Genomic DNA, 26,662 nt, shown 5'->3' on the forward strand with positions numbered 1-26,662 from the left:
CTGATCCAATCTACTTTTGTTCTGGATCAGTGATGGAAGTAAAAGTTAATGAACTTTCTTTCTAACAGCAGTGTTCGTAGTGAAACTTTCCAGTGATGCTCTCTGAAGAAGGGGAGGAGACAGGCAGCCTGTGTGTTTTGAAATCTTTGTGATGTGGTGTTGAATTGTGTGTGGTTTGCAGAGTCCCTGCAGCAGCCCAGGACGGTGCTGGAGGCGCTGCAGCAGCGGCTGGAGAAGTACAGGGCAGCAGCAGCTCAGGCCAAGGCCAGTGGGGACGATCGGAAGGGCAGGATGCACGACAGGATAGCCAAGGTAAAACTGCAGTGTGGCTCTTTGCATCCAGCAAAGCCATTTGAATTAGTTCTCTTGCTGAAGACTTTCTCAAGGCTGAAATAATTTGTGTATTGTCTGTCTGTTTGAAAAGAGGTCCAGTGGCGAAGCTGGAAAGCATTCGGAGGAAGAAATAGAGACAATGAACATATTGTAGTAAAATACTGAGTCTTGTGCAGTGTTTATGCTGGTTAAATACAAATGATTGCTAATTCACAGTCAGCTCTATTTTATGTCTTACTGAGTGCCTTTGATTGCAGCAATACCAAGATGCCATAAGAGCCCTTAAGGCAGGGAGAAAAGTGAATTTTTCTGAGCTACCTGTTCCTCCTGGTAAGTGTGAATGTAAAACATCCTAATCCCCAAACTTTTGTACACCTCTTAGGCTCTGGAGGGGCTGTGCAGGTATTGCCTGCTCATCCTGTGGAACAGCTTCTCCTTTTTCTCAGTGAGTAGCTGGCCTTGCTGTTTCATGGTATTATGAGATTTTTTATTAATATGCTCCCAAACACTGACACTATTGAATATTCGTGCATATTGGTGACCTGATTGACAGTATGGGAACTTAAAACTGACACTATTTGAAAAATTCAACAACTTCACCATAGGCAGGTGTTAAAAATGTTACTACTCTATCCTCTGTGTCAGCCCTCCTAAAGGAAAGACTAAATTTGGGTTATGTTGGCTTCTTAGTTTTGCTGGAAAGAGGTTTTTAGAAGTGAAAAAACTTTCCTGATGTCCCCCATTCTGCTGATTCCTATCAGGAGCCTCAGAACTTGATACCTAATGAATATCCCCTTGTAACACCTTGTAACATCAAATCAGTATTGCAGGTCTCCTGGCTGTTAAAAGCATCTGCAGAGATGAGGCAAACCATGCCCATGGTCACACTGAGACAGTGGCAGAGGCAGCAGCTGAGCCTGTTTCTTGAGACACTGTGTCCTGTTTATTTTCTTCAGAACACCAAGTGCTGTGTCTGGGAAAGTTTGGGCAAGGTCATCTGTGAATGCTCTGCCTCTCATTTGCATGATACCATTTCTCCCCTAGAAACATCTTTCCTTTTATCTTGGGCCTGATGTGTTCTTCTGAAGGATACACTCAGCACTGCAAAGCAGTGCCTGGATTTTAAGTTAGAGGACAGAGATGGACCTTGTGGTGTTTTTGTCACTGTCAAATGTGGCAATGGCAAGCACTGTAGAGTACGTCGTGTGGCTTTGAAGGTTTCCTGTTATGAAGCTGTCCCTGAAAGGCAGTTTAGCATCCCTTTTTGCAGAATGTGGTCCCTTTCTTGGTAAATACCAGTTTCTGTAAGTGTGAGGTTCTCCATATTTATAGCTCTGGAAATACGGAGAACTGCTCAGTGTCTGTGCACATCAGCTGTGGTTTTCAGCCATCATTTAGGGGCCATGTGATTTACATTGAAGACAATTATCAGGCAGTCACTGAAACCACCAGTGAATTATCCTGGGATGGCAGTGCCCTTCATGGCATCTGGCTGGTGACGAGTACCAGCCTTGGACTCCTTGGAAACAGAAATGCTGCTGAGCAGTGGATCAGGTGTCACACAGGGCAGCAGCACAGGATTCTCTCTTCTGGCTGCCTGAGTACCTCAAACTTGTGCTGTAGCAGCCATCTTTAGGTTTAGAAGCAGTTTAGTCACTGCTGCTTAGCACTTCTCATGAGACTGGCAGCAAGAATACTTGCTGTATATTAAATGAGAGAAGTCTTAACAGACATTTTATAGTAGTGGCTCTGGATCTCTGTTCTCTGAAGCTGACATTAACTGGTCATGTGGCAGTGAGAGTTTATCTTCCATCATCAAGCCTTCCTCCCATACTTAAAAGGATAACAAAACAATGAAGGACATTATTCTTCATACACTTCTTATTTAACTCTGATTCTGCCTTAATTTTCTACCTCTGCATTGCAGTACCTTTTCAGCAGAGGCTGAGTGTGTAACAACCCAGCTGTTGCCAGTGGATTGTTTATTACTCTGGGGGTAGCACTGATTTTCTGCTGCTCTGTGTGCCTGCTAAAGTGAGGCAGCAGTGAGAGGGGAAAAAATGAGACTAAATTCTCTGCTGGTTCTGGGGGCATCCCTACTACTGAAGTCTTGAAGTTTTGAGGTTGCTTGGCTGGCTGCCAGTTGCTCAGCTTGGAAAACTGCTCAGTTATTGCATCATTTTACTATCATTCCCTTAAGCTGGGTGTCTGTGAGAGATCTGATCTAAAGCTACCACTCATACTTGATCCAGCAAGGCTTTTTGGTCTTGGCCTCAGTCTAGTTAGACTGAATACTAAAATACATTAGATAATAGGTATTTGGATAGAAACAGCTTCACGATAAACAAGTACTATGGAAGACATACCATAGGGCTTATGCAACTCTCTCTTCTGTGTTCCTTTCATTCACAGGATTTCCCCCTCTTCCTGGTGTTGCAGCAACAGATGGTGGCAACACAATTGCTGCTGTCCTGGAGAGTGCCAGCAAGCTAGCAAACATGGAGGAGAATGATGAAGAGGAGGAGGTTAGTGCTTCCTGGTAGGATGTGTAAAAGTTCAATTGCCATCTCTTCTGGCATGCAGAGATGAGGCCATTGGATTTCCAGGTAAGGGTACTGAGCTGAAATAGGTTTCCCAAAAGTCTGAGGAGTACAAGTTCTCAGTAGTCATTTCAATTTCCTTTATAGAGTAGGAGAGACAGATGAGATGTTATTACAGTCAGTACCACAAAGTCTGTGAGTGCAGTTTGGCTTTTTTATAGCTGTCTTTTATTTAGATTTTTATTTTCAAAGCAAACACTTGAGATCCTCACCACTCCTTTACCTTTTTCTGAGGTACTTAAATCCATACTTTTATCCTGAATCCCAGTAGCTTCCTGTGTTTGTTCTTTCCCAGGATGTTCAGCTCTTACTGCTTTTTGTCAGGCTGCACCAGCATTTAGACTTTGGTTTGATTTCTCTTTCTTTCAGGATTTCCTTGCTGATTGATTGTGATTTCAGCTGGAGTAGCTTTTAATGGAGAGAATTCCTGGATGATATTTTTTCTGCATGCCTTTGCTTTTTTAAAAATCACAGCCTTGTTGAACATTCCTTTTATTCCATCTATGGCTTCCATAGGTCAGTTACCTGCTGGCCTGGCATGGCTCATAAACCTCCAGAAGTTAAAATTTGCTCTCTGGAATGCAATGCTCCCATGAAAAAGGGATACCCAAAGGCTGATACAGAGATAACCATGGTTGTTGATGCTTGAGATGCTGTTCTCAACCCTGGAATAGATTTTACGCATTTAATATGCATTTCTTTTTGTTTTGCTAGAATGAGCCTCTTCCCCAGGCCCCAGTTGCCAAGAAGCCAACTCAGGTTGTTAAGCCAACTCCAGTTCCATCTGCTTTAGCTCAGGAGAGCTCTCCTGAGCACCTGAAACGAGCTGCATCACCCTCCTCCCTGGACAAGGCAGAGTCAATGGATCATCTCCCTCCAGCTGGTAGGTGAAGGGATCACCATCCCCAGTGCTCCACGTGCAAGTCTTTTGCTCTAGTTCAGTGGAGACTTTATAATTTAGGTGTGAGCCTGTGAATGTGTGTCATAGATTTCCTCTGACAGGAGCCTCAGTATGTGTGTGCTGAAGGGTAGACCCAGACCAGCCATGCAGCTTTATTTCACAGAGACAGCATGTATAATTATAAGGCTGATTAGGTTTTTTAATTAATTTTGATGTAACAAGTGTATCGATTCATAATGTCTAACTCTGCTCACAGCTGAACTCTCCATATACCCTCATTAAAGGAGACAGGTTGCCAGTGTGAATTATTCATTGATCCAATGGAGCTCCCTACATCACACAGAGTTCTCTGCCTGGTGCTTCACCCAGGGATCTCAGGCTGGCAGTGCAGGCAGGGCTTCATCAATCTCTGCTCTTGCCTTGCTAAGGTCCCTGAGCAGTTGTGTGTACAAGATGAGTTGTGCAGATAGTAAGGGACAGGCACCACCTCAGTGTGGTTTGGGCACACACTGGCAGTGCTCAGGCTCTGGCTGATGTCTCGACTGTAATCCCATCCTTCTTCCCTTCTGCCCTGGCCAGTTCCTCAGGATGAAGTAGAACTGCCTGGCTGACTGATGCACTCACCTGGTACAATGTAAAGCAGTCTTACTGGGGTGGTTGTTTTTACTGTTTTGGCAATGAAAGAAGAGACTCAAGCATTAATAGAGAACGAGGGATTGCAAAGAAGCAGAGGTGATATGTCTGAGTGGGCCTGCACATTGGTTTATCAGGGTTCTTTTCTGACAAATCAGGGGAGAGGAAGGAAATTACTCCAGAGTATGCTCATAATATTTGCTGGTTTTTAGAAGTTAACGTGGAGAGCTGAAAGTTTGGATTCAGCTTCTCCCTTGGACCAATCAGCTGTGCTGGAATCTGTCTCAAGCCTGCAAATTAGGGGCTGTAATAACTCTTGTGACACTTGTGAAATGCTGTGAGGTTTTTTTGATGAAGGATGCTGTTCCAGAAGGAAGCTTTTTTCTTTTTTTAATGCTTGAAAGTGCCCAAGAAACAGTTGAGTGCAGTAAGGAAATCTCCTGATTTGACTTCTGTACTTTCACTGATCTTTTCCTGGCTGTAAACTGAACAGGGTAAATCCGGGTCAGGGGCATGGGCAGTGTCAGATGAGTGAGTGTTTCTGTACAACTGTTTTTCAGTTAGGGAGCAGCTGGAATTTCTGGAGAACAGGAAGAAGCAATACCTGAAGGCAGCCATCAAAGCAAAGAGGGAAAACAACCTCGAGCAGGCGAAGACATATCTCAGAACAGCAAAAGGCCTTGACCTAAAGATTGAGCAGGCAAAATCTGGCAAAACTGTTGATATTTCAAAGGTTAGTAGGACTGGTAATATTCTGCTTTGTTTCCTATTCTTGGACATCTAAGTGCTTACTTTTCCTTATAAGGGCTCTGAAATATGGTGTTCTTGTGTTGCAGCTGCCATCACCTCCTACAGATGATGAGGGTGATTTTATCTTTGTACACCATGAAGATGTCAGGCTGTCTCAGAAAGCAGATGAAGTTTATGCACAGCTTGTAAAATTGCTGAGGGACCAACATGAGGTGACCATTTTATATTTTTTAGAAATGTTTTGGAGTTTCTTTACATTTCTCTGGGGTTTATTAATACTGTAATCCCATCATTGTTCCAGTGGGGTCTTCTTTTTTTCTTTTAAATTACTTTTGATATTGTGTGTCCTAAAATGGAGAATTTTCAGAGTTGGATTCTATGGATTGTTAAAGCCAGAGGGTGTGCTTGAAGGCTTGGGGCTAGCAAGTTATCACTCTTAAATATGAGCACCCAAGTTTGGGAAATAGTACCCGAATATTAAGACTACACCTATGGTGGACATCATATCTACAGATCAGGTGATTAAAAAGTAATAGGGAGAATAGTTCAAACAGATGCTGGGCTTTGGACTTGAGGAATGGGGTGATAAATGTTCTTGAGTGACTCAAGAAAATGCCTGGTTTTTCTTAAATTAGGTTGTCATCAACCTCAGAACTGTGCCACTCATGCATCTGTGTGTGAGGATCAGGGAGTCAATCTGTTTGGTTTTGTTTGTGTTGGCAGAGGTGTTTGCAGTACTCCAAGCAATTCATGCATCTGGGAAACGTAGCAGAAACAACTCGGTAAGACCCAGTGCCTGCTTTCAGTCATCCCCCAAAGCTGCTGTTTCAGGTTTGAGTCTGCCTCACCCCCTAAAGATGTTGGGGTTTGAGTTGGTAAGTTTATCCTTGTGTGAAAGGGCTGGGACTGTGATTCCTGCATCTCCACATTGCTCTCAGCTCTGGCTGAGGATTACTCTGTGTTCTGTTGATTTCTGGCACGTGGGTTTTTTGCTGATTTTTTTTTTTTTTGCCTTTTTCTATAGGTTTGAGAAACTGGCACAAGGTTGTAAAAAGGATATGGAGATCCTACAGCTTGCACGAGCACAAGGAATGGATCCTCCAAGCCATCACTTTGAGGAAAGAACCTTTAAAATGATAAGGTGTGGAAAAACAAGAGTATTTCTCAGTCAGGCTGCAATGACTTTCCTGGTCTTTTGCCCTTGTTTAGGGAATTCTGGGCTTCAGCAAACTTGGGTGGCATCCAGGATTAGCCTCAGCATTCCTGAAAGGATACTCTCAACAACTTCAATACAAAGTTGTTCTCTACCTTCTCTTGCTGATTCTTTTGTTTTCAAAATGCCTCCAGCTTCCCCTCTTATATTCTGTTTCTTCAGCCATTCCTCCTTCCTCTGTGTTTCTCCCTCCATCCTGTTGCCTCCTGGGCTTTGTTCCTGGCCGCAGAGATATTTTTAGCTCTGTTTGTGCTCTTTCCTTGCTCTGCTGTATTTTGTGGAGATGATCTCTGTAGGAGTGCACTGTTGAAAAAGCTCTGACAAATAGCCATGGCATCCTGGTCTGGCAGTGGATCAGCTGATGGTGGGATGAATGTGCTTTTTTGTCTTTCTCTTTTCACAGGATATTTTCTGATCTCAACAGCACAGAAATGCACCTTCTTATTGTCAGGGGGATGAACCTACCAGCCCCACCAGGTGTGTACTCAAGAGGGCATGTGGGCTTTTTCAAAAATCTGAGTAGGTAAGGAAAGTAATGGGGAACTAAATTTCTCTATCTGGAAGGCCAGTTTAGGAGCCAGCACTCATTACAGCAAAGTAGACACGTTCTGGGCTTGTGCCCCCCCTAAAACTTTAAACAGTATTTTTAAAAAAGCAGACAGGTGAATAAAGAGAATCAGGGTTCCATCTGGACAGAGAAAAGAACTTTAAATTTTCCTTTAAATTTTCATAACTGGGTCATAGTTAAGGTTTCATTTTTACCTCCTGTTTTGTTACAAGTGCCTGCCTAGGAGTTGTACCACTCTGGTGTATTTTGACCCTTCAATAGACAGGGTTTTCTCCAGCCAGTGTTACTGCTTTTAGCCCCTTGTTCCTGGGAGCTTTTAAACCATCTGTGCTAGACTCTTAGGACTAACAACATAAAAAAACCTGGGTGTTTTCCCTTGGATGCCAACTTTCCATGGATTTTGGTTTGATGGATGGGTTTTCCAGTTGTCTAGAGGCAGGTCATGAGTCCTACTGTAAAACAGTTGGGTGCTCTTGAGAATCCTGCTTGACATGACAGATGCAATGACAATGTCTGTACTGGCTGTTTGGATTGGCTGGTTGTTGTCTCACCCAGGTGTGTCACCAAGAGATTTGGATGCATTTGTGAAGTTTGAATTTCAGTACCCGAGTGCGGTGAGTGTGTCGTGGCTCTTCTGCCCCTCAGTCTGTCCCCTCTGCCACTGCATGAGCTTGTGAGGGCTCCAAGGAAAGGGAGAACACTTCTAGACATCCTGCCTGGATCTGCTTTTAAAGCAGATTTATTTTTCTGAGAAGCAGAGCTGCTGAGCCTGTTTGCTGCAGGTTTGAGCTTTGCACCTTTCTCTCAATGCTCTCCACACCTTCCCCTTGGCAGGGTGGTGTCTGCAGGTTCTGTGTCAGCAGCACTCTCAGTGCTAAGCCATGCCCAGCTCTCCCCTCTGAAGGCACAATCAGGCTCTTTCCAATGTTGGCAAAATGTATCAAAGTTCATTTCTTTTGGGGGTGCAAACACACCCAGCACCAGGGCAAACAAAGCTGCTGCCAAGGGCCACCTTAGATGTGATCTCCCTAAGTCCTCTTCCCTTAAAAAACCAAGCTTTTAAAGGTATTTGATTCTCCCTTACAATTGTAGAATTGGATTGAAAGGGTTAATCTTTGTCGTCAAATAAGTGGTGATTTAATTTGGAAATATATATCTGGGGAGAGGACTTGGGCCATGCAAGCTTCTTGCCCTTAATAATTAAAACTTGTGTGTATGTGCATGTATGTATGTGTATGTATATAAAAATATGTATACACATATGTATTACTTCTTTCCTTGGAATTCCCCAGCATCATCCTGTTCCTCTCACCTTTAAAAGCAGTCTCTGGTCTGAAAAATACTCAGAGAGAGCTGGAAGGGCTTCTGAGGAGAGACTGACTGGTCTCTTACTGTCAGTAGAAATCCTGGGGCTTTGTTGCTCTCTCTGTAAGGCAAAACCAGACCTTGCTCTTGCAGGACTAATGCTTAGCCCTGGGAGAGTGCAGAGCCTAGATTTCTACCTCCCAATAAATTTTGCAGTAATTCCACTAAAATTAATTCATTTACCTGTGGGAAATTTGTGATGGTCAGACCAGGTTTGTGTTTAGGTTTGAGTGACTCGAGGCCTTAATGAAGGAGTAACACAATTAGGGTGGCTGAAACCAGAACTGATCTGTATGAATAATTTTCTGAGGAATGAATAAGAATCAGCATAGTTCCTTTTAATCTATTTTCCTTTGTTTAAAGCAGAACCAGGTCTTTACTCCCTAGCCAACAGCCAAATATACCACCTTTCTTCCTTTACAGCTGAAATCAGTTTTGCAAAGTAGCTGCAATAATTAGGCCACATTGTCCTTGTTCATTCCCCAGAGATTTAGTTTGTACTCTGCTTTAGGTTAAAAGTTAATTCATTTTGGTGGCAGATTGATTGTCAGGGAAAATAATAGTAGGACAATTCCCTGAATGATTTGTGATGAATTCCTTGTGTAGTTTATTATTCCAGCTAATGCAGGAGGAACAGAATTACTGTGCCGCGGAAGGTGCACAGTTTGTCATGGAGTTTAACAGCCCCAGTCAGTAACTTTATGATGATTGGATTGAATTGACTGTGACTATGTAGCTTATCTATGGCTCTCATATTTAATGTAATGTTTTGGCTTATTCTTTCTGCAGTATTATGCTTGTTACCACACTGCAATCCGAGTATTTTAGTCTTGAATATACCATGACTCTCCTTATTTAGATAACCCCTAAAACCTTATGTTTCTGTTAGAGGCATAAATAGAGCTGGCAATAAAAATGGTCACTAGTCTGTTTTCAAACAATACCTGACAGTTTTATGTGATGTTTGTCTCTTTTTTTTTTTTTTTTAATAGGAGCAACCTCAAAAGAGTAAAACACCTGTAATTAACAATAACAATTGTCCAGGTGAGTACCTTTTTTCTGGAACAGCAGGAAAAATGTTGCACCTTGGGAATCTCTGGACAGTACAGGCTGGTGACAGACTGTGAACCAGGCCAAAGATCCTCCCACCATCTTTTTCCTTCTTTCTTATGAAAGGGTTTGTTGGAGGGTGAAGTCCAGCTGTGTTGGCAATTTCTTCTCACTCATCCCAGTATTGGTGGTAGCTATTATGTCATGAATTAAACCAGTATTAATAATATTATCTAAAACACCCTTCCCAGTCATTCCAGCCTGAACTCTGCTTTTTCTTTAATATTTTGTACCTTTTTTCTTTGCCACAAACACTGTTTACATGCTGGAAGACCTAAACTCTCTAGTTTTAGCTCCCCAGTACCTTGCTGTCAGCTCACAGTGGCTTGGTTTTCCTGCAGTTTGGGTTCTGTCCCTGTAAGGTGAGGGTGACATGAACTGTGACACAGGGACACACCCGGGGCCTGACTGAAAGACCCTCCTGAGGGTCCTGTGGGCCAAACTGAGATAAGAGAGCCCTGCACACCATTTGACTGACAGCCTTGTTCCCCTGTCCTCCTTTCACCCTCAGAGTACAACCAGCTGTTCAAGCTGAACATCAACCGGAACCACCGCGGCTTCCGACGCGCAATTCGCTCCAAAGGAATCAAATTTGAAGTGTTCCACAAAGGGTGAGTCCACTTTGCTTCTCTGCTGACAGCTGAAAAGAGTGTTGGAGTGAAGTTTATGAAGCACATTCTCTAAGCCAGCACTGAAGAGTTGTCTGGTATTCATGTCTGAGAGCTTTCAAAATGTGCCTGAGCTCTGCAGCTTCTTCCCCTGAGGGGGTGAAGAAAGGCACAAATTCAGTGAAGTTGTTTCAGATCAGTTGAGGATTAGTGTGTTAAAAGGAGTTGGTGGGCCTGAGAAAGCAGTGATTTACCTCACATTGTTTTGATTCTTACCCAGTTTGGTTTCAGTCATCAGGACTAGAAAATTTAAATATTCTGTGGAATAACTCTGTAGAATAATGAAGTGAAGTGGTAGCAAAATATGAAGAGCAGGAAAGCAGATGAAAGGTGATGGCAGAACTAGAGTTATGTTTTTCTACTTTCATTCATTGGATCTTGCAATACCTCCTGAGCACTGCTGGCAGCTGCCTTGAGAGAGACAGACTCCCCTCATCTCAGAGAGCAGGATCACCAGTTCAGTGTTCAGGGAGATCATCCTCAGTCCAGGCTCATAACTGAGTTGTTCAGAGTAGGAGTGGCCTGTATTCCCTCATCCCTGGGTTGGTTGTGATCCAAGACTGTGATGGGATGCCAGATAACCTGGTGGCTCTTTGTCCTGTTTCTTGTTCACATTACTGGGCCGTGCAGAAATTGTCCATAGCTTTTCTGAGATGGTTTTCAAGTTGCAGATGTTTTAGTTTGTGACCTGAAGTCCCACTGTTTTGCTCCAGATCATCCATTGGCATCTCTGTTGAAGCAAAAGTTGATTTTCTTATTTTATTTCTGTCAATCCTGACTGCTCCACTGCTCTGTGTTCAAGATCCCCCCTCATTTGCACAGAGCTGTGAAGTGTTTACATTTATTTAAAATGGGGGTTTTATCACCTTTTCCCAGCCATCTCCTTGGGAGAAAGGACAGGATGAAGTGATCCAGGCTTTTTTAAAGACTGTCTGCTCCCTGTCTTCTAAGACTAAAAATGAATAATACTTTCAGAAATGCTTTGGTGGATGTTGTAGCTTTGGGTTCTCTGATAGCTCTTTGACCATCTCCCAAGAATTATTTTTGCTCAGTGAGCAAAGGAGACTTGTTTCAGGTCATATATATTAAACTTCAGTTTAACAACACTTTCAAGTAAAAACTCAGCAGTGTATTTTTCCAAAGGAAAAGTCTCTTCTTGAGCCTCTCTCAAAAGCTTCTGAAGATGAAAGGGGATTTCCCCAGAGCTGTTTCTGAAGCCATAGCCTAGAGCAAGTTCTCAGTCTTCACAGCAGCCCCCTGGAACTGAGCAGGGATGAACCAGTCTTTATTGTTTCTTGTGTTATAAAATGGAAAAATGCTTTATAAAATTCAGCAAGAATTGCTGATTCTCTGAAGTTTATGAGCAAAGTGCCCCACATGCTGCAGTACAATTGCATAACCCCTCATTTTAAGGTCCTTGTGAAGTGAAGGAAGTATTCCAACATGTGAGCTAAGAAACGCTGAGCTTCCTTAATTATTCTTGATTCTGCTGTGGCCTGAGAGTCTCAGTCTCCTGTTGCCACCAGTGATGTGATCATGAGGCTCCATGAACAATCTTTGAGTTTCCATTGAATATCTCAAGTCTTACTTGATAATATCTCAGTATCCCTTAATGATAATGGGAAGAAGAAGGGTGGATGTTTTGGGGTTGTGGGGGATGTGTTTTTTATATTTGTTGGTCTGGTTCCTTGTTTTTTTTGAAATAGAGTGGGTAAAAAAGGGAAATTCTGAAATCTTAGAAAATTTCCAAGGAAACACAGCAGGTATGGCCAAGTTATCTTTTTTAACTCCAGACTCTCTAGAGTTTAGTTGTTTATCAAACCTTTTGGAGACTGGTTCAGGGAGATGCTTGGATGCAGGCAATGAAATGCTGTGCTTTGAGCTGAACAGTTCTGTGGAATTGGGGTGGTTTAGTCTTGGCTGTTGCCTTCTGGAGGAGTTTGTCTGGGTAAGGGCTGTAACACCTGGCTCTGTGCAGGTAAAGATTCACTTATTGCTGATTAAACTGTTCAACACAAGTGACTACTGCAAGAAGTTGCTTGTTTTCCTCACAGGTTAAAAATGCTTCTGTGCTTAATTCTAGCAGATGGGAAATCCTAAAATTATAGTTTTTGACTGTTAAAACTACCAATATGTAGGTGAATCCAAACAATAGCTGAAATGTTCTTATTTACTGAAATTGTTTTGATTTATCAAGCCGAAACAGAATGATTCATGAGACTTTTTCCTAAAAGTAGTTTGCCAAAAGCAGCAGGTGACTGTGAAATGTTTGTTTTGCTGGGAGATGCAACTTCCTTGGGAATTTCTTTCGGCCTGTTCTGTTAAACAGCCCCAGGCAGAGGATGGCCTTGTCCTGGCCACTGGGACCTCCTTCCTTGTCACCCTGGGCAGGGACAGAAGCTGCTGTCGCTCAAGTGCTGATTTAGTTTGTTGTTTTTCTTCCTTGCTGTCCTCATCTTTACCTTGGTTGCAAAAGAATAATTAACAAATGAGTACTTTCTTATCTTATAATCTGGTTTTTAAGGGTTTGCCTTTGGCACTGTGGTGTGCAGGGTTCCAGGAGCATGTCCTGACCAGCCCTCTCTGGATGTGGGCATGAAGCAAATAGTGATGACCTCTGGGCTTGTTTTCTCTTTAATGTTCTGACAATTTTTACCCCTTCACTTCTTTGGCACAGATCCTTTTTCAGAAGTGACAAACACGTGGGGACAGCACACTTGAAGCTGGACAAGCTGGAATCAGAATGTGAAGTTAGAGAGATCATCGAGGTAGGATTTTGGGATGAGGTGTGTCCTTCTGCTCAGTATTTCAGCCCAAAGGGGAAATGAGTATCTGGGTCACATAATTTTGTGAGTGCAGTCAAGTTTTGTATTAGGTGAATTTGATAACCTGCCTGGGTTATGGGGGACCTGCTCTGCTGAGTTCCAGTCCAAGGAGTGCTTGGCTGTGACACTCCCAGCACTGCAGTCACCTGCAGGGATCTCTGTCATGCTTGGGCCATGGGCAGATACAGTCACAGTTGTATAGCTTAATATTATAATCCCTATTTGTCCTAACTGATCTTCTTTTTGTGGTTATTTCAGATTTTTGATGGCAGAAAGCCCACTGGAGGGAAACTGGAGGTAAAAGTGAGACTCAGGGAGCCCCTCAGTGGTCAAGATCTTCAAACAGTTACAGAAAATTGGCTGGTCCTTGAACGTTAGTTCTGTCTGAGGTATGAACAGTGTCCAGAGGTGGTCTGGGCAGGACTTGACAGGGCTGCAGATAAACTCTGCTTGAACAATGTCTTTTGTTGGCATTGACCTAATTACCTGCTCTGGTTTCAGTAGCATTCCTCTTTATATTTGTGGTGGGGAGTTGACATCATTTCATGAATGAGGTTACAGAATCTCTGATTAGTTTGCATCTCAAAGATGCTGTTTCACAATCATTTGAAATACAGGAACAGCTTCTGCTGTCACCTTTACTAAGAATATTATTTAGAAAATAAGTGATAAGTATTCTATCTTCCTTTGCTTGATCTCCTGAAGCCTCTGTGCTCCCTCTTCCTTAGCATATGGTTTCATTTTACATTTCTAAATGGCAGTTAAGCAAATATTCATCAGCTTTAGTGTGACATCACCTGTTTGGAAACAAATGTGTGGCAGGTGCTGTCAGATTGTGGAGACTGAGGTCTCATTTCAATACAGGAGTCACCATTTGGGTGTCAGAGGGCCTGTTTTAATGGTTTCTTCCCAGCTGAGGAGGTGGGGAGGTCCCATGAGCTCCAGTCAGCCTAAGGGACACGTTTGATGACCATACCTGAAATAACAACTTGGCCTTGTGCCCAAGCACTTTCCATCACTAATAATTTTGCTCCATCGATTTTCCTCGTTGACCATCCAGAACCTTGGTGTCAGCATTTTCCATACAATGTCTCCTTGAACTGTGAGCATCTGTTCTGTTCTGCGGCAAGGAATTCTGATGGGTTTGTTTGTGTTGTTTTCCCCAGATCCGTGGGAGTGCTGGAAGTCGTGGGCTGAGCGAAGGCAGGAAGATGCTGCTAAGCTGCAAGCACCAAAGATGTTAAATGAATGCACTACTGAACCTAATGTCTATTTTGATAACAGCCATAGTGCTTATTAATAACTCCAAGGCAAAGGGAGGCTCTGGGAATGCGCTGCTGCAGGGCTTGGGACCGGTCTACCCAAAATAGACAGAATTGCCTTAATGTGGGACTACTGATGTAGCACCAGGACGAATGTTACATTAACTATGCAGAGTGCTGTGGGAAAGGTTTAGCCCTTTAAAAATTCCCTCAGGCAGTGCCAGAGCTCTTTGGTTAAGTCACAGGTAAGACCTTCACCAGAATTGCTGTTCCCAAGTGTCTGAGCAGCCGGCATGGTTCAGTGAACAGTCTGCTACTGCTTTGTCTGTCCTCTCCTATCCAGGCCTGTTTGGGTTGGGGTCTTTTTTTGTTGCCTAAATCAGAGGAGAGCTCTCAGGCAGCAGTTCAGGGGTGCCAGTCCCTCCTCTGTGCACACCGTTGGCACGTGAGGTTTCAAGGGCTGTCCCTTTCTGCAGGAAAAGCCCCAGGGCTCCCCAGCAGGTTTACAGAGCTCTGGTTTTGTTCTGGCTCCCAGTTTTGTGTGCTGTGCTTGCTGCAGTGCTTGTCCAGCACAGAAGGGTACTGTGCCTTCATCCTTTATGGTGTTGGGGTTTTAATTTAAAAAAGAAGAAAGTACACAAGACTGCTGCTTCTCAAATGTTCCTTGTATTTTTACAAAAATAGGCTTTTACAATTCTTCAGGTGATGGGGAAAATAGTCTCACTTTTTCCTTTAAAAAAACTGGATCGTGACGCATTTCCAGGAATGCTTTTTGATCAGCAGCATCCAAGAAATGGTACTAAATCTGTTTGTGTGTGAGCTAACAGAAACCAGGGATCTCCAAGGGGAGGATGTGCCTGTGCCAGGGATGGGCAGGTTGGGAACAGGACAGAGTCCAGACAGGTCAGGCAGCTTTGCCTCTGTCTTCCTGAGCAGATGAAGACAATACAGTGTTTAGTTTTTAATTTCAATAAATTTAATATACAAAACTACATGTTGAAAATAAAAATATAATATGCAGTTTTTTGCAGTGTTAACTAACTGAATTTTAAAAGTACAATTTTTTTCTAAACAAGTACTCATTTCTTAACAACATGGTAATTAAGGTAATTTCAAAGGCTATGGTTGAAGCAGACATGTCAGTCACCAGTTGATAGTGTTTTGCACAAACAAAATCCAAACCTAAAAGACTTTTGGGGCAAAGGAAGAGAAGATAAACATTTTTCACCTCTTTTACTGCATTATTAAGCATAACAATGCAACTAAAGTAACTGGAAAGCTGCTGCTGTGGCAAAGCTGGAGTGCAGGCTCTAGGAGGAAGATTATTACCAAGTTTCTGGAATGCTCTTCCAGCTGTGGAACCGTGCCTACACCATGTCCTGCCGAGCTGTGTCCCAGAGTGTGCAGAACCAGGGTGCAGAGGGGAATTGAGAGGCCTCAGTCCAGCTGGGCTGCACAGGTGGAGCAGGGGTGGGTCACAGCTCCTGCTTTGGCCAGCAGGAACCACTACATGAGCTGCATTTAGTCAACCACCCTCTCCCAAATGCCAGAGGTAAGGCTTCACTTGGATCTGACACCCTTTAAAGTGTGGTAGTGTGCTCTCTCTTGCTGGCCAGCTTTTGTTGTGGAGTTGGCCCCAGTTCCCTGGCCTGTCTTCTCCAAGGGCTGGGGGGTACCAGCTATGATTTGGAACACTGGATTTGTTGTACTTTGTTTTTTGAAAAGCAGCAGCTATTTATTCCCAAGTGCACTCTGTGCAGACACTGGGCTGCCTTTCTATAAAACTTAATCATGCTGTGCAGGTACCTCTCCCTTGGCCAGCCAATGGTGTTGATTTGTTTAAAAACCAGAGCCTCAGTCTCACAGTGGCCTGGCACTTCTCTTTGCAAGGCCACTGGTGTTACTGTGTCACAGCTTCCCCCTGAATGGACGGCAGTAGGGAGTGTCTGACACCACAAATGTTCACCATAAATTAGCACCTCTCTTCCCAAATTAATTAGTTCTAGACAGGAGGAGAAACCTTCAACCCTCCCTTCCGGGGAGGGACTCAAAAGAGCTGCTTTGCATGACTGGCTAAACAAACCAAACCCCTTCTCCTGCTTACAGCTCTTGCCACTGGTTAGCAGCTTTCCATGGAGACAGTAAGAACAAGGAACCACATTTCCTATGGCTGATGCTCAATTCCAGCTCCTTAATGCCCTGGCAGACACGAGCTCTCCTTACCAAAGCCCTCTCAGGTGAGACCAAGAGCACTGGGCTAAGTGCACATGTTCAGAACTGACCACAAAGCCTTTTCAGCAGAACATGCAGGAACAGCCACTCTACACTGGTATCACAGGTAAGCTTGGACATGGGGCTGCAGTATGAAGTACAAGCTGGCTGGCTTAGGTTACGTGACACTGGCGTTACACTACAGCAAACAGCAGGGAGGGGACACAGCTGCCCTGGGTGGGACTCTCCTCTCAAAAGCAGGACCTACTGGGGACAAGGAACAAGATGGAACTGCACTTTTGGGCTGATCTTTCCTCTGCTTCAGACGGATTTGTAAACAAGGTACAGAATAGCAGAGTTGTTGTAGGAGATCACAGAAACCTGCCCAAGTGACTTTTGTGGTAAATAGAGGAGAAAAGGAAACTAGCCTATTACACACACACAACTGCAGAGAGATGCCTGTCCTGCTCCTCTGGATGCACAGACAAACAGGGTTATGGCTAGGGAATCTTTCCCTATCTCTCAAGGGCTTCTCCAACCATATTTCAACCAATAATCTGGTCAAAATAATGTAAACGTTACTTTTTAATGTCTATAGAATAACCACAAATGGCATTAGGATGAGGTCAGAATGGAGGTCTTGATTGTTTCTTACATGCCCATCTACAGACAGTACAAGGTTGGAATTTCACTTTTTATTTACGCCCCAGTGATCTTTGCACCCTTTGAGCATTTAGAGTACATGACTGTAAGTCTTTAAACATGAGCATTTTTCTAAACAGTAACAGAAGTGGATTAGCTGCAAGGATAGCATAGCCATGTTGTAGTATAGAAGCTGCCCTGATCCTCTGGTTGTTGACAATGCATAGAAGATTTAGAATTATGGAACAACTGTCCCGCCCCCCTCCCCCCCTTCCCCAATAGTGTTAACAAAAGCTTAATTTTCCAGTTTTAAAGTGCAAATGATTCAGATACAACTGCTGCTGGAACAGGTCTGAACAGAAAATGAAGTCCTCTTATGAGATGTTTTCCAGAATATAAAAGATGAGCTCCATTATGACTGGCCCCTCACTCAACTGACAGGCCCCTCCATGAATCACTGGCACTAAGGCACTGTCCAGGTCATTCATGTATTGAGAGGGCAGTGGCTGTCCATTGCTCCCAGCTTGATAACCAACCTAAAAAAATACAAAGAGTGGTTTTTAAGAACAGGACACGAGGCTGTGAGTCAGGGGGCAGGAAGGGAGGAGGAGCTGTGGTATCTCCCAGGGAAGTCAAGAACTCGAACTGGGTCGAGCAGGCACTAAAGCAGCTTTTCCACTTGTCTTTGTGCTTCTTTGTGTTCCCAGTGGCTGCCAGAGCAAAACGAAGCTTTTCCTCCTGTTTTCTCAAAGCAGCTCATTGGGATGAGCAGGACCCTCACGCTTGCTGGCAAAAAGGCCAGTTAAGAGTCTGCTCTGAGCACAGAGCAGGTGCTGCTCGTGCCATATGGTGCTCAAGCCTATGTTAATTCAGGCTGGGCCTTGGATCTAACAGATGTCCCAAAACACCAAACAGCCAACACCACCTGATTAGCATCTGATACTGGTACTGCTTCAGAATTCTCCTGGTTTAAGTGGTGTATTCTGTTCTGGGGAATGAACAAGAAAACACTGCCCCAGTTAAACCCAAACATTGAAGACTTACTTGATCTGAGTCCAGTGTAACACGCAGACCCAGCTTAGTCATTCCATCTTCTTTCAGCAGTTTCAGATGAGGACACAGAGCCAGACAGAAAGCTTTTGCCACATTCTCAGTCAGTCTGCTGTGATCAGCTGGGTCACTCAGACCATTGTGTTGCTCATCATTTTCTAGAAAAAACACCTGAAGGGAAGAGTCAACACAAGACATAACACTTGGCTTTTCTAGAAAATTCGGGTTGGATGTCCTTTAAACTTATGCAAATGAAGACTTAAGAAGTATCTGTTCAGGAAAGCCCAGCAAAAACCCCTAAAGATAAGTTACCTTAGGGAGGAAAAAAAACCAAACACCTTCAGAAGAAATATTTAAATTTAAATAGTCCTCTGAAACCTCTTAGATCTGGTCAAAAGCCTTGCTATGGAAATTCACTATGTATCGCACATGGTTTTAATAAAAACCTGCTTTTAAACAGATGTTAAGTTCAGAAAAATTACACTTTTAATACAAGCCTGAAGATCTCTGCTATTTTTGTCACTGAACTTGTTTCTGTTGAGCCCAAATGACCTGGGAAAAAAGGGCACACGGGGGCGAGCTGTAGAGTAAGGAACCTGGTTCCTCCTCAGCAGGCAAAGTGAAACAGTTACAGAAATATTTTGACACCAACATTTGTGTGCTGGCAGAGTCACAGGCAACATCAGCCATGCAAGCAGTTTCTGCGTGATTTGTGCCACAACACTTTTAACATGCAACATTTTAGAGAAAGTGGCTCAAAATAACATTTCTAAAAAACAATTTATATTAAGATTTGTCTCCGTGTAGAAAGGCAGCTTTTAACACAAAGACAAATGGAACCAACTGTTCCTGTGTGAAAGGCAGCAAGTGGGGTTGTGGTCCCTTCCAGGCTGATGTGAGCAGCAGTGGCTGGTGCAGCGCAGGCTGTGTCTGTGTCAGGGGGAGGATGTTTTATCCCTTTTATCCTGCAGGATGCCACCCTGTGCAGGCAGGAAAGGCACCAGAGCCTCGTGGGGAAGCACAGGCTGCTTCCCTGTGGTGACTGGGGGAGCAGCTGGCTGCTGCCCGGGCTGCAGGGCCGGGCTGACAGACCCACCTCTGTCCATCGGATGACCTTCCCGTTGGCCTTGTACTCGGAGCCGTGGAATATCTTCACACTGGTTATAGATTCCATGGATTTGCCATCAATAGGGCTCACGACGCTGCAAAAGGGAGGGAGGAGGGTGAGCTCTGACTCAGCACAAGACGTGAACTGGACAGAGCCCTGTGCAGAAGAGAATGACCTTGGACTCAAAGGGCAGTTCCTGAAAGGGGTCACATGCACAACGCAGGTGCAGAAGGACCTTCCTGAAGGTTTCCAACAAAGCTTTGCAGCAGAGCTGAGATTCTGTAGGGTTCTGACAGAGTAACGAAGTGTTTCATAAAGATTGGATTTTTGCTCATTTGTAAACTCAGTGTAGGCCATCAATACTGAAACACAACTTACACAGCCCAGGACATGATTGCAGAACCTAAGACTGATCTGGAGAGCCTGAAACTACAGAAATATCCTTCCTTCTAGGTGCTGAGTCCTGAAATATGGAATCCATCACAGCAGCACTTTACTGCCATAAATACTTCAGCTGCCAAATCCACCTCCCTTTTGGCTTAACTATCAAGTGTCCAAAGATGCTGTTGATGTTCAGCAATTTTGTTTGCAGCCCTATTTAATGCAAACTAAGCACCAACAGTGCAAAATGACCACAATGTGCAGGGTTCAGCACTGAGAGTTGGAGACAGATTGGTGGTTTCCAATAACTGGATATTGGCAATGCCAAAAAAAAATCCATAGCATTGCCAATATTCTAAATTGATGCCCCAAAGCTCTGGTATCTCAATTCCATTTTCACGACAATTAATTGCATCTTATCACTCACAACAGAGGTGCAGACTTTGAATTCCTATTGATTTGAAGACTCATGTGCCTTACAAGATCAATTAAATTTTTTAACAGGCACCAATGTCAAGTGCTCCTCTACTTACCCCTTATTAAAGTTCTTATCATCTTCTACCCACTGAATGTGAACATGTTCCTGAGGGTCTTCAGCATCTACTTTGCCACAGGTGATGGTGAAGTCTTTCATCTCTCTCAAGGCCTGTCTCAAAGAGTCCATGTTCTCAGCAGTTATCTGGACCATCACTCCATCTAGGGAACCAAGAAATCCTCATTAGCCAAGATAAGCCATGCCAACACAGCCTATACAGAAAAAAACCAAACATCCTTCATCTGTTTGCAACAGAGCTTATATGCTCATTTTAAGCATCGTGGACAGCAGTGCTCCATAAACACACTTCTGAACAGTCACCTTCCTAAACTGCAAACCTGCTGAGTGCTGATGAGGGAAAACACAACAGTAGGAGAAGGGCAGCTCCCAGGTGAAGTCAGCTGTAGCCAAGTTCCCCTGAGTTTGCCTCACAACCTGACACCTGCTCTAGGCCACCCTCAGAAATGCCACTTGCCACTACTCCACTGAACCATTTCCTTTGTTGGCTCTGGCAGCAGCACTCCAGCAGTGACAGTGGTTGAGAAGTCAGTGCTTGCCTGACAGTGGCAAAAGTGGGCACCAAGGGCAGGAGCACTGCTACAGCACTCCTGCCTGCACTGTCACAGGTGCAGGGACCTGACTGCACAGCTGTGCAGCTCAGCTTGCAGGCACTAACAGCTTCCAGCCTGAGCACCCCAGGGCAGCTCCTTCTGTGATACAACAAACCAAATCCCAGAGGGACCAGCTCGGTGCTCTCAGCCTGTCATGTTCTCTCTGCCCACATACAAGCACATAAACAATGCACATTCACACCCCAGCACACTGCAGAGCTATTTGGTAGCAGAGGAAGTTTAGCAGGACTTCCTCTGCTGGTTGGTGGATTACACATTCTGTATTTCTTAGGCTCTCAATTTCCTCATCCACCCCAAAGCAGTGAATCGATCACAGGCTCCCAAGCCAAGTATTTCATATCTTACCCTCATCTTCTCGGGACCCTGTTTTGCAGGGTCCTTGCGCAAATTCCTCCTTGGTAAAGGAACTGGGTGGGTTTGCTTAGAAGGAGGATAAAGCTGAAGCAGCAGCAAGACTCCAAGGCTCAAGGCATATGAGCAGAGAGAGCCCTTTCAGCTGCAGAGCTGAGCTGGGCAAAGACAGAAGTGTGTTTTAAGCAAGTAGTTCAGTTCTTACCTTCCACTATACTGGATTTGGCAAGGAAGCCTGAAGAGGATTTTAAAGCTCCACTGAACACAAAGAAGCTGGCACCAGTCACTGCAACAACAATAACAGGAGAGATTTAGTGAGGCTTTTGTCAAAGCAATGCCTTACCCAAGAATCAGGTATCAGCTCTATCAGCCAGAGAGGTGATTACCCTGAATCAGGACAAATGCTGTTTGGAATTATGGTGTCTGTATTGCACATCATAAGCTTGGATATGCAAAGGCAAATCACCCAGTTATTTTCTAAACTGGACAACAGTTTTTGTCTAAGTTAATGCTTGTACTTTATCACTCTCCCTCTCCACGCCCTACAAACCCCTGAGTTTCAGAATTACTAATTCTGGGCAACCAAGTACACAATTAACTTCTAAATGTTCCCACACAGGTGGCAGATTGTGAGTGAGCTGTTAATGGATCACGCTTACACCAACCCACCAGCAAGGCCACAGCTCAAAGCCACTTGACTTAAAGGAAAATCATCTTCAATGACTATGAAGCATCATGAAATTCCTGCTGGAAATCCCTCATCTTGTCCCATAGGTGAAGTTAACAGAAGTCAGACAAGACCATCAGTCTGAAGTGACATTGCATGCCAGTACACCTGCTGGAGTCACCAGTGACACTTGCAAGCCATCCAAATCAGCCTCTCCCTTGTTCTCATTTGGAGATTGTATAAATGTCTTTGCCAGAAATGTCTCCAAACACACTACATTTAAATTCTCAGCACACAGCTGCTGCAGCCCTCCAGCCTACTGTAACAAAAATATGCCCTGGAAATTAGATGGTCTAATTAAGGTGAAAATGAGAAGTTGCTTGAAGATGCATTACTAAAATGCTGCTATGGTTGGTTATTCCTTTTGAACTTTCTGTCCTACTGAATCTAGTCTTTCTTCCACATAGTGCAGGTCAAGCACAGGCAACCACAACCTCACCTGCACATCCCATAATGCCAAAACCAGCTCTCATTATTAATGGAGAGGTGCTGCCTAAGCCAGATCCAGCACAAAGCTGCCCAGTCAGGGATGCCAGTGGTCAGACTGATTTTCTCAAACAAAAACTGGATGAAACCCAGCCAAACCCAGCTGTGGCCAATTCACAAGGCTGGGGCAGCCACACAGGGGCCAAGCAGCCATGCAGAGGCAGGGCTGCCCTCACCTTTCCTGGGCTGGTTGTGGATGCTGATGGCCTGTGTCTGGTAGTTGCCGTCGTCGTTCTGCACGCACACCAGGTGTGAGTCTGCCTTCTCGTTGAAACACGCTCCTCCTGCCAGCACGTGCTCGTTGGACTTGTTCATGGCTTTCATCATCTGCAAACACAAAGCTTTAGCATTTCCACCCAGCTCACCAAGCACTTCCATAAATAGGTGGTTCTTGGAGCAGTTTAATCAGAAGCTTCTCAAGTTCTCATGTTCCATGTCAGGTTTTAGCACTCAGAACCATAAACTGCTTCTGAGAAGAGGGTTCAGGTCTTTTACTGCCTGGATACTTTGAAGTGCCATCTTGTGTGCAATTAAGATAAGTGGTATAAGGGACAGCTGAGCTACAGAAATTGCAAAAGCTGTTATCTCTACCTGGTTTTGAAATTACACGGGGGGAAAACCATAAGAAAAACCTTGGGAGGAAATACTTGGCTTGTTTACACAACTGCAGTTGTTAAGGACATAAAGCATAAATGCCCCTCCACAGTTCAGTGCCACATGGGTTCTGAGACTGGGGCCATTTCATCCTGTTCTGCCACAACCAGACACCAAATCTTCAGTGTCTCTGTGCTTCACCTGCATGAACTGGTGAAACTGGGATTAATGATCCCAATTTAAGACTTTTAAAAAACGTCCAAATTCTCTTTCTCTGCAAAGGAGGTCTCCAGAAAGCATCCAAAGAAGTTTATGACACAGGTGCCCTTCTGCTGACTATCACATAACATGCACCGAGTTAGACGCCTCGACAAAATACTCTTGTAGATTATCTAGTTTCTTTTCCCCACTATTCCTCTTCATGGAGGCTCAGACTTGGTGGTTTTTGATACAAAAGAAAACTGAGGGAGTCACCCAACTCTGGAATTTGTTTCAAACAGGAAAATGACATGTTTGCTTTAAATAAAAAAAGTCAAATTAAATGACACAAATCCCCCCGCAGTGAAAACCCAGAAAATACTGAAATATTTGACATCTCCTAACATACTCACACTCCCACCTCTGCTTCCTGGAGCTCATAAGCATGCAGGCTACACACAACACATTTGTCTCTCAGTCCAAGGTAAAACCTTAATTACACTGTCAGGAACATTAACTGATGCTCGCTATTGACAAATGTGCACAGGTGTAATGTTTGGGGAGGAAACTTAATTAAGATTTTGCATCAGAGATCAGTGTCTTTCATTATCCAGTTGATCATGCCATGCTCCAAAAACCGGATTTTAGCTCCAGAACAGCCACATTTGTGGAGCCCAGCAGTTGCCTTCAGCACAACAAGAAAGAAGTGCATGTGGCAACTACGCTTTCTTAGAAGGCAACTGATTAAGAAATTACAGTCACCTTTGCTGAGGGATTAAACAGACAACTGGGACCCTCTAAGCTTTAGAAAATTTAAATAATTTTGAAAAACAAAAATAAGTATTTAATAGAAAAACTATATATTAATGTGTAATTTGTTAATCACAGGTTGAATTTTCCCCATGTAATACACATATGAGATTTCAAATTAATTTTTTAACTTTTTAGATATTGAAAATACCTGAGTAACAGTCCTTTCTAATTAAATAAAAGTAAAGGTCTTATTATTTAATTCATCTTGAGACTGGCTCAATTGGTTAGAGGAGGGTGATGGTAAAACCAAGGTTATGGGTTTGACCCCTGTATGGGCCATTAACAGTTGGACTTGATGATCCTTGTGGGTCCCTTCCAACTAAGAATATTCTGTGAATCTTAATTCAAAGTAAACTCATGAAAAATTCCCATTGATACAAATTTTCAAATGAATCACAAGCCATGAACAATATTAAATAACAATTTCTCCATTTAAAAAGCTGAATCCTTGCATCACAGCAGGAAGGGAAGCCAAGCACAATGCAGAGTTTTGCTATGTCCCTGACACAGGAATTCCCTCTCAGTTCTGCTCAGTCCACGCCTGGCACAAGTGGAGCTGGCACCTTGCAAACACCAGGCACAGCTGACACTGAACTGCATTGTCTGTGCCAGACTGGATTCATTCAAACCTCACTGACCTCTCCCATTCTGGCACAACTGCATCAAAAATTAAAACACCTTTTAACAGTCCCTTTATCTTCATCAATTTAATCTTTTTCAAACTTCATAAAAGAACATTTTTTTATTCAATGATTTTTTTTTTTACTCACTTATTTTACTCAAATGCTTCTTGCAGGGAAATTCCCTCTTGAGATAAAGCTGCATTCTACTCTGATCTTACAACAACTTTTACAAATACCATTCTGCTCTGGAGATTTGCTCTCACCCCAACTCTGACAGGTTTCAAACTACCAAGTTACCTCCCTCTCTTCAGACAGAACACGAAATCAATCCCTTCTCCACTGTTCCCTTTCATTACTGTTCAAATACTTCCTCCCCCAGATTTCTCTAGTTAGCAGCACAAACTCCTACAGATGCTGACTGATTTTCTCACACCAGAAATCAAGTATAAAATTTCAATGTTGAGGGAACTTTTACATAAAATAATCAGCAAACCAACAAATACTACTAAATGCTTTGAGTGGGAACACACAACAAATGAGAAAAGCTAATATTTTCTTCGTAGTTTACCTCTAGTGTAATGTTTGTCAACTTGCTCAAATCAAACATATGACACTTTGTGTAAACAGTTCAAAAACCTGAAGAAAAAGAGTTTAAGAGTTTAATTAACAGTAAATGGAACTGCATTCTTGCTGTGAAGCCAGGCTCATTCACTTCCAAAAGCTGTGTGCATCACACAGTTGCTATTTGCTTTTGAGGCATTTTTCCTTAGTGGTAGTGAATAAAATAAAAATGCCTCTAGATCCCAAGTACTCCAATCACAAAGAAACTGTACACAAATGTATGTTTTATAAGCATTACCTCATTATATCTGTTGCTAGGTATTTTGATGCTGGTTTTTCTGACTTCCATATCAACCACTAAACCTTGGACCACAGGCAGTGTGTACTGGTAGTTTCTGAAGTCCTGAGAATTAAAACAAGATTTCAAGTTAGCCATGATGATCATCATTAACACTCTAGGTTTCACAACTATCCTGGTGACTACTACTTAGCCCATTTAAATAACTGTAATCAGTGACTGGAAGGCAGGGAGGGACAGAGACACCACAATGTGTAACCCATGTAATTGCAGTACTCAAATGAAAAAATATCTCTTGTATCAAAATTAATGTTCTCCAACCTTGAATATCATCACTGTATGTAAGGAAATTTGCTCTCTGTTACATTACTAGATGGAGTTATTAGTTTTTTTAGCAGTGAGATTAAGTCATGCATCAAAGAGAATTTCCTATATTGAAAATATTTGCCAAGTAGGAAGAGATAATAACATCCCTTCAGTCAGAGCACGATGTAATCAGAGACCTGTGACTGCACACTGTGATGACCCAGCACTTCTGAGAAAACAGTCTGAGCAAACAGTGCACTTATTTCAAAATCCAAACACCCTTCAGCAGCCAGGTTTGGGATATTGATTTGGGTACCTTGTTACAATTCACTGTGTTGTTGAAAGCTAACACCCACTCTCAGTAACAGCAGGGAAATTCACCCAAATCCCCACTACTTCCTCTTGCATCTCCTGGACCTTCCAGCTGCTACGAGCACCTGGAGCCCCCACCTTCCCACACAGATCCACTGACACCAATGGAATGCACAGATTCCATCAAAGACTTACTGCAAGGAGGTTCATGATCGTGTGTCCAGTCTCTCCAAACAAAGGCTTACGGAATCTGACACTAAAGAGTGGGCACGGATAAACTGGAATAAAACAGAAAAGAACAGGTCAGATGGAAATTTCCATCCTCAGATTGTGCAAAACCAGACTCAAATATCATGTCCTCACTTGAATGTGGTAAGCAGCAGCTAAAGAAGAGACTGGGAAGACTGGAGTTTAAAAAGCAAAAGGGCAGAAGGGTTCAACAGTATAATGACCTCACACGTGTCATGGCTGCTTGCCCACAATGTAGAAAGCTTACAGATGCCACACTGCAGGACTGAACTGAGTGACCTGGGTCCTCAGGACCTGATGGCAAAGATGACCTTTCTAAGTGCTTCTCAAAAATGGCTTCTATTTTTGCACAACCAT

The 26,662-nt window shown here is 43.4% G+C and overlaps 2 protein-coding genes across 5 annotated transcripts in view; one reads left to right on the top strand and one right to left on the bottom strand.

The window, feature by feature from the left end:
* The window catches only part of CC2D1B (coiled-coil and C2 domain containing 1B), a 28,153-nt gene extending 12,905 nt beyond the window's left edge, over window positions 1–15,248 (top strand). The window contains exons 11-25 of the mRNA XM_030226635.2: window positions 182–312; window positions 591–663; window positions 2,746–2,858; window positions 3,648–3,816; window positions 5,028–5,200; window positions 5,304–5,429; window positions 5,941–5,999; window positions 6,242–6,358; window positions 6,834–6,907; window positions 7,554–7,612; window positions 9,356–9,407; window positions 9,985–10,084; window positions 12,819–12,909; window positions 13,225–13,355; window positions 14,133–15,248. Coding sequence (XP_030082495.2) covers window positions 182–312; window positions 591–663; window positions 2,746–2,858; window positions 3,648–3,816; window positions 5,028–5,200; window positions 5,304–5,429; window positions 5,941–5,999; window positions 6,242–6,358; window positions 6,834–6,907; window positions 7,554–7,612; window positions 9,356–9,407; window positions 9,985–10,084; window positions 12,819–12,909; window positions 13,225–13,344 — 1,457 coding nt within the window. The 3' untranslated portion in view covers window positions 13,345–13,355; window positions 14,133–15,248. The remainder of the gene's footprint in view (window positions 1–181; window positions 313–590; window positions 664–2,745; window positions 2,859–3,647; window positions 3,817–5,027; window positions 5,201–5,303; window positions 5,430–5,940; window positions 6,000–6,241; window positions 6,359–6,833; window positions 6,908–7,553; window positions 7,613–9,355; window positions 9,408–9,984; window positions 10,085–12,818; window positions 12,910–13,224; window positions 13,356–14,132) is intronic.
* A 1,871-nt stretch (window positions 15,249–17,119) lies between these two features.
* ZFYVE9 (zinc finger FYVE-type containing 9) overlaps window positions 17,120–26,662 on the bottom strand; it is a 56,868-nt gene continuing 47,325 nt past the window's right edge. For all 4 annotated transcript variants that reach the window (XM_009088724.4, XM_050977184.1, XM_030226633.2 and 1 more), the window contains 8 exons: window positions 26,252–26,334; window positions 25,439–25,543; window positions 22,528–22,678; window positions 21,344–21,424; window positions 20,154–20,316; window positions 19,228–19,333; window positions 18,126–18,302; window positions 17,120–17,617 (listed from right to left, as the gene is read on the bottom strand). In XM_009088724.4, coding sequence (XP_009086972.2) covers window positions 17,456–17,617; window positions 18,126–18,302; window positions 19,228–19,333; window positions 20,154–20,316; window positions 21,344–21,424; window positions 22,528–22,678; window positions 25,439–25,543; window positions 26,252–26,334 — 1,028 coding nt within the window. In that variant the 3' untranslated portion in view covers window positions 17,120–17,455. The remainder of the gene's footprint in view (window positions 17,618–18,125; window positions 18,303–19,227; window positions 19,334–20,153; window positions 20,317–21,343; window positions 21,425–22,527; window positions 22,679–25,438; window positions 25,544–26,251; window positions 26,335–26,662) is intronic.

Source organism: Serinus canaria, chromosome 8 (genome assembly GCF_022539315.1).
Source record: "Serinus canaria isolate serCan28SL12 chromosome 8, serCan2020, whole genome shotgun sequence".
Classification (NCBI taxonomy): Eukaryota; Metazoa; Chordata; class Aves; order Passeriformes; family Fringillidae; genus Serinus; species Serinus canaria.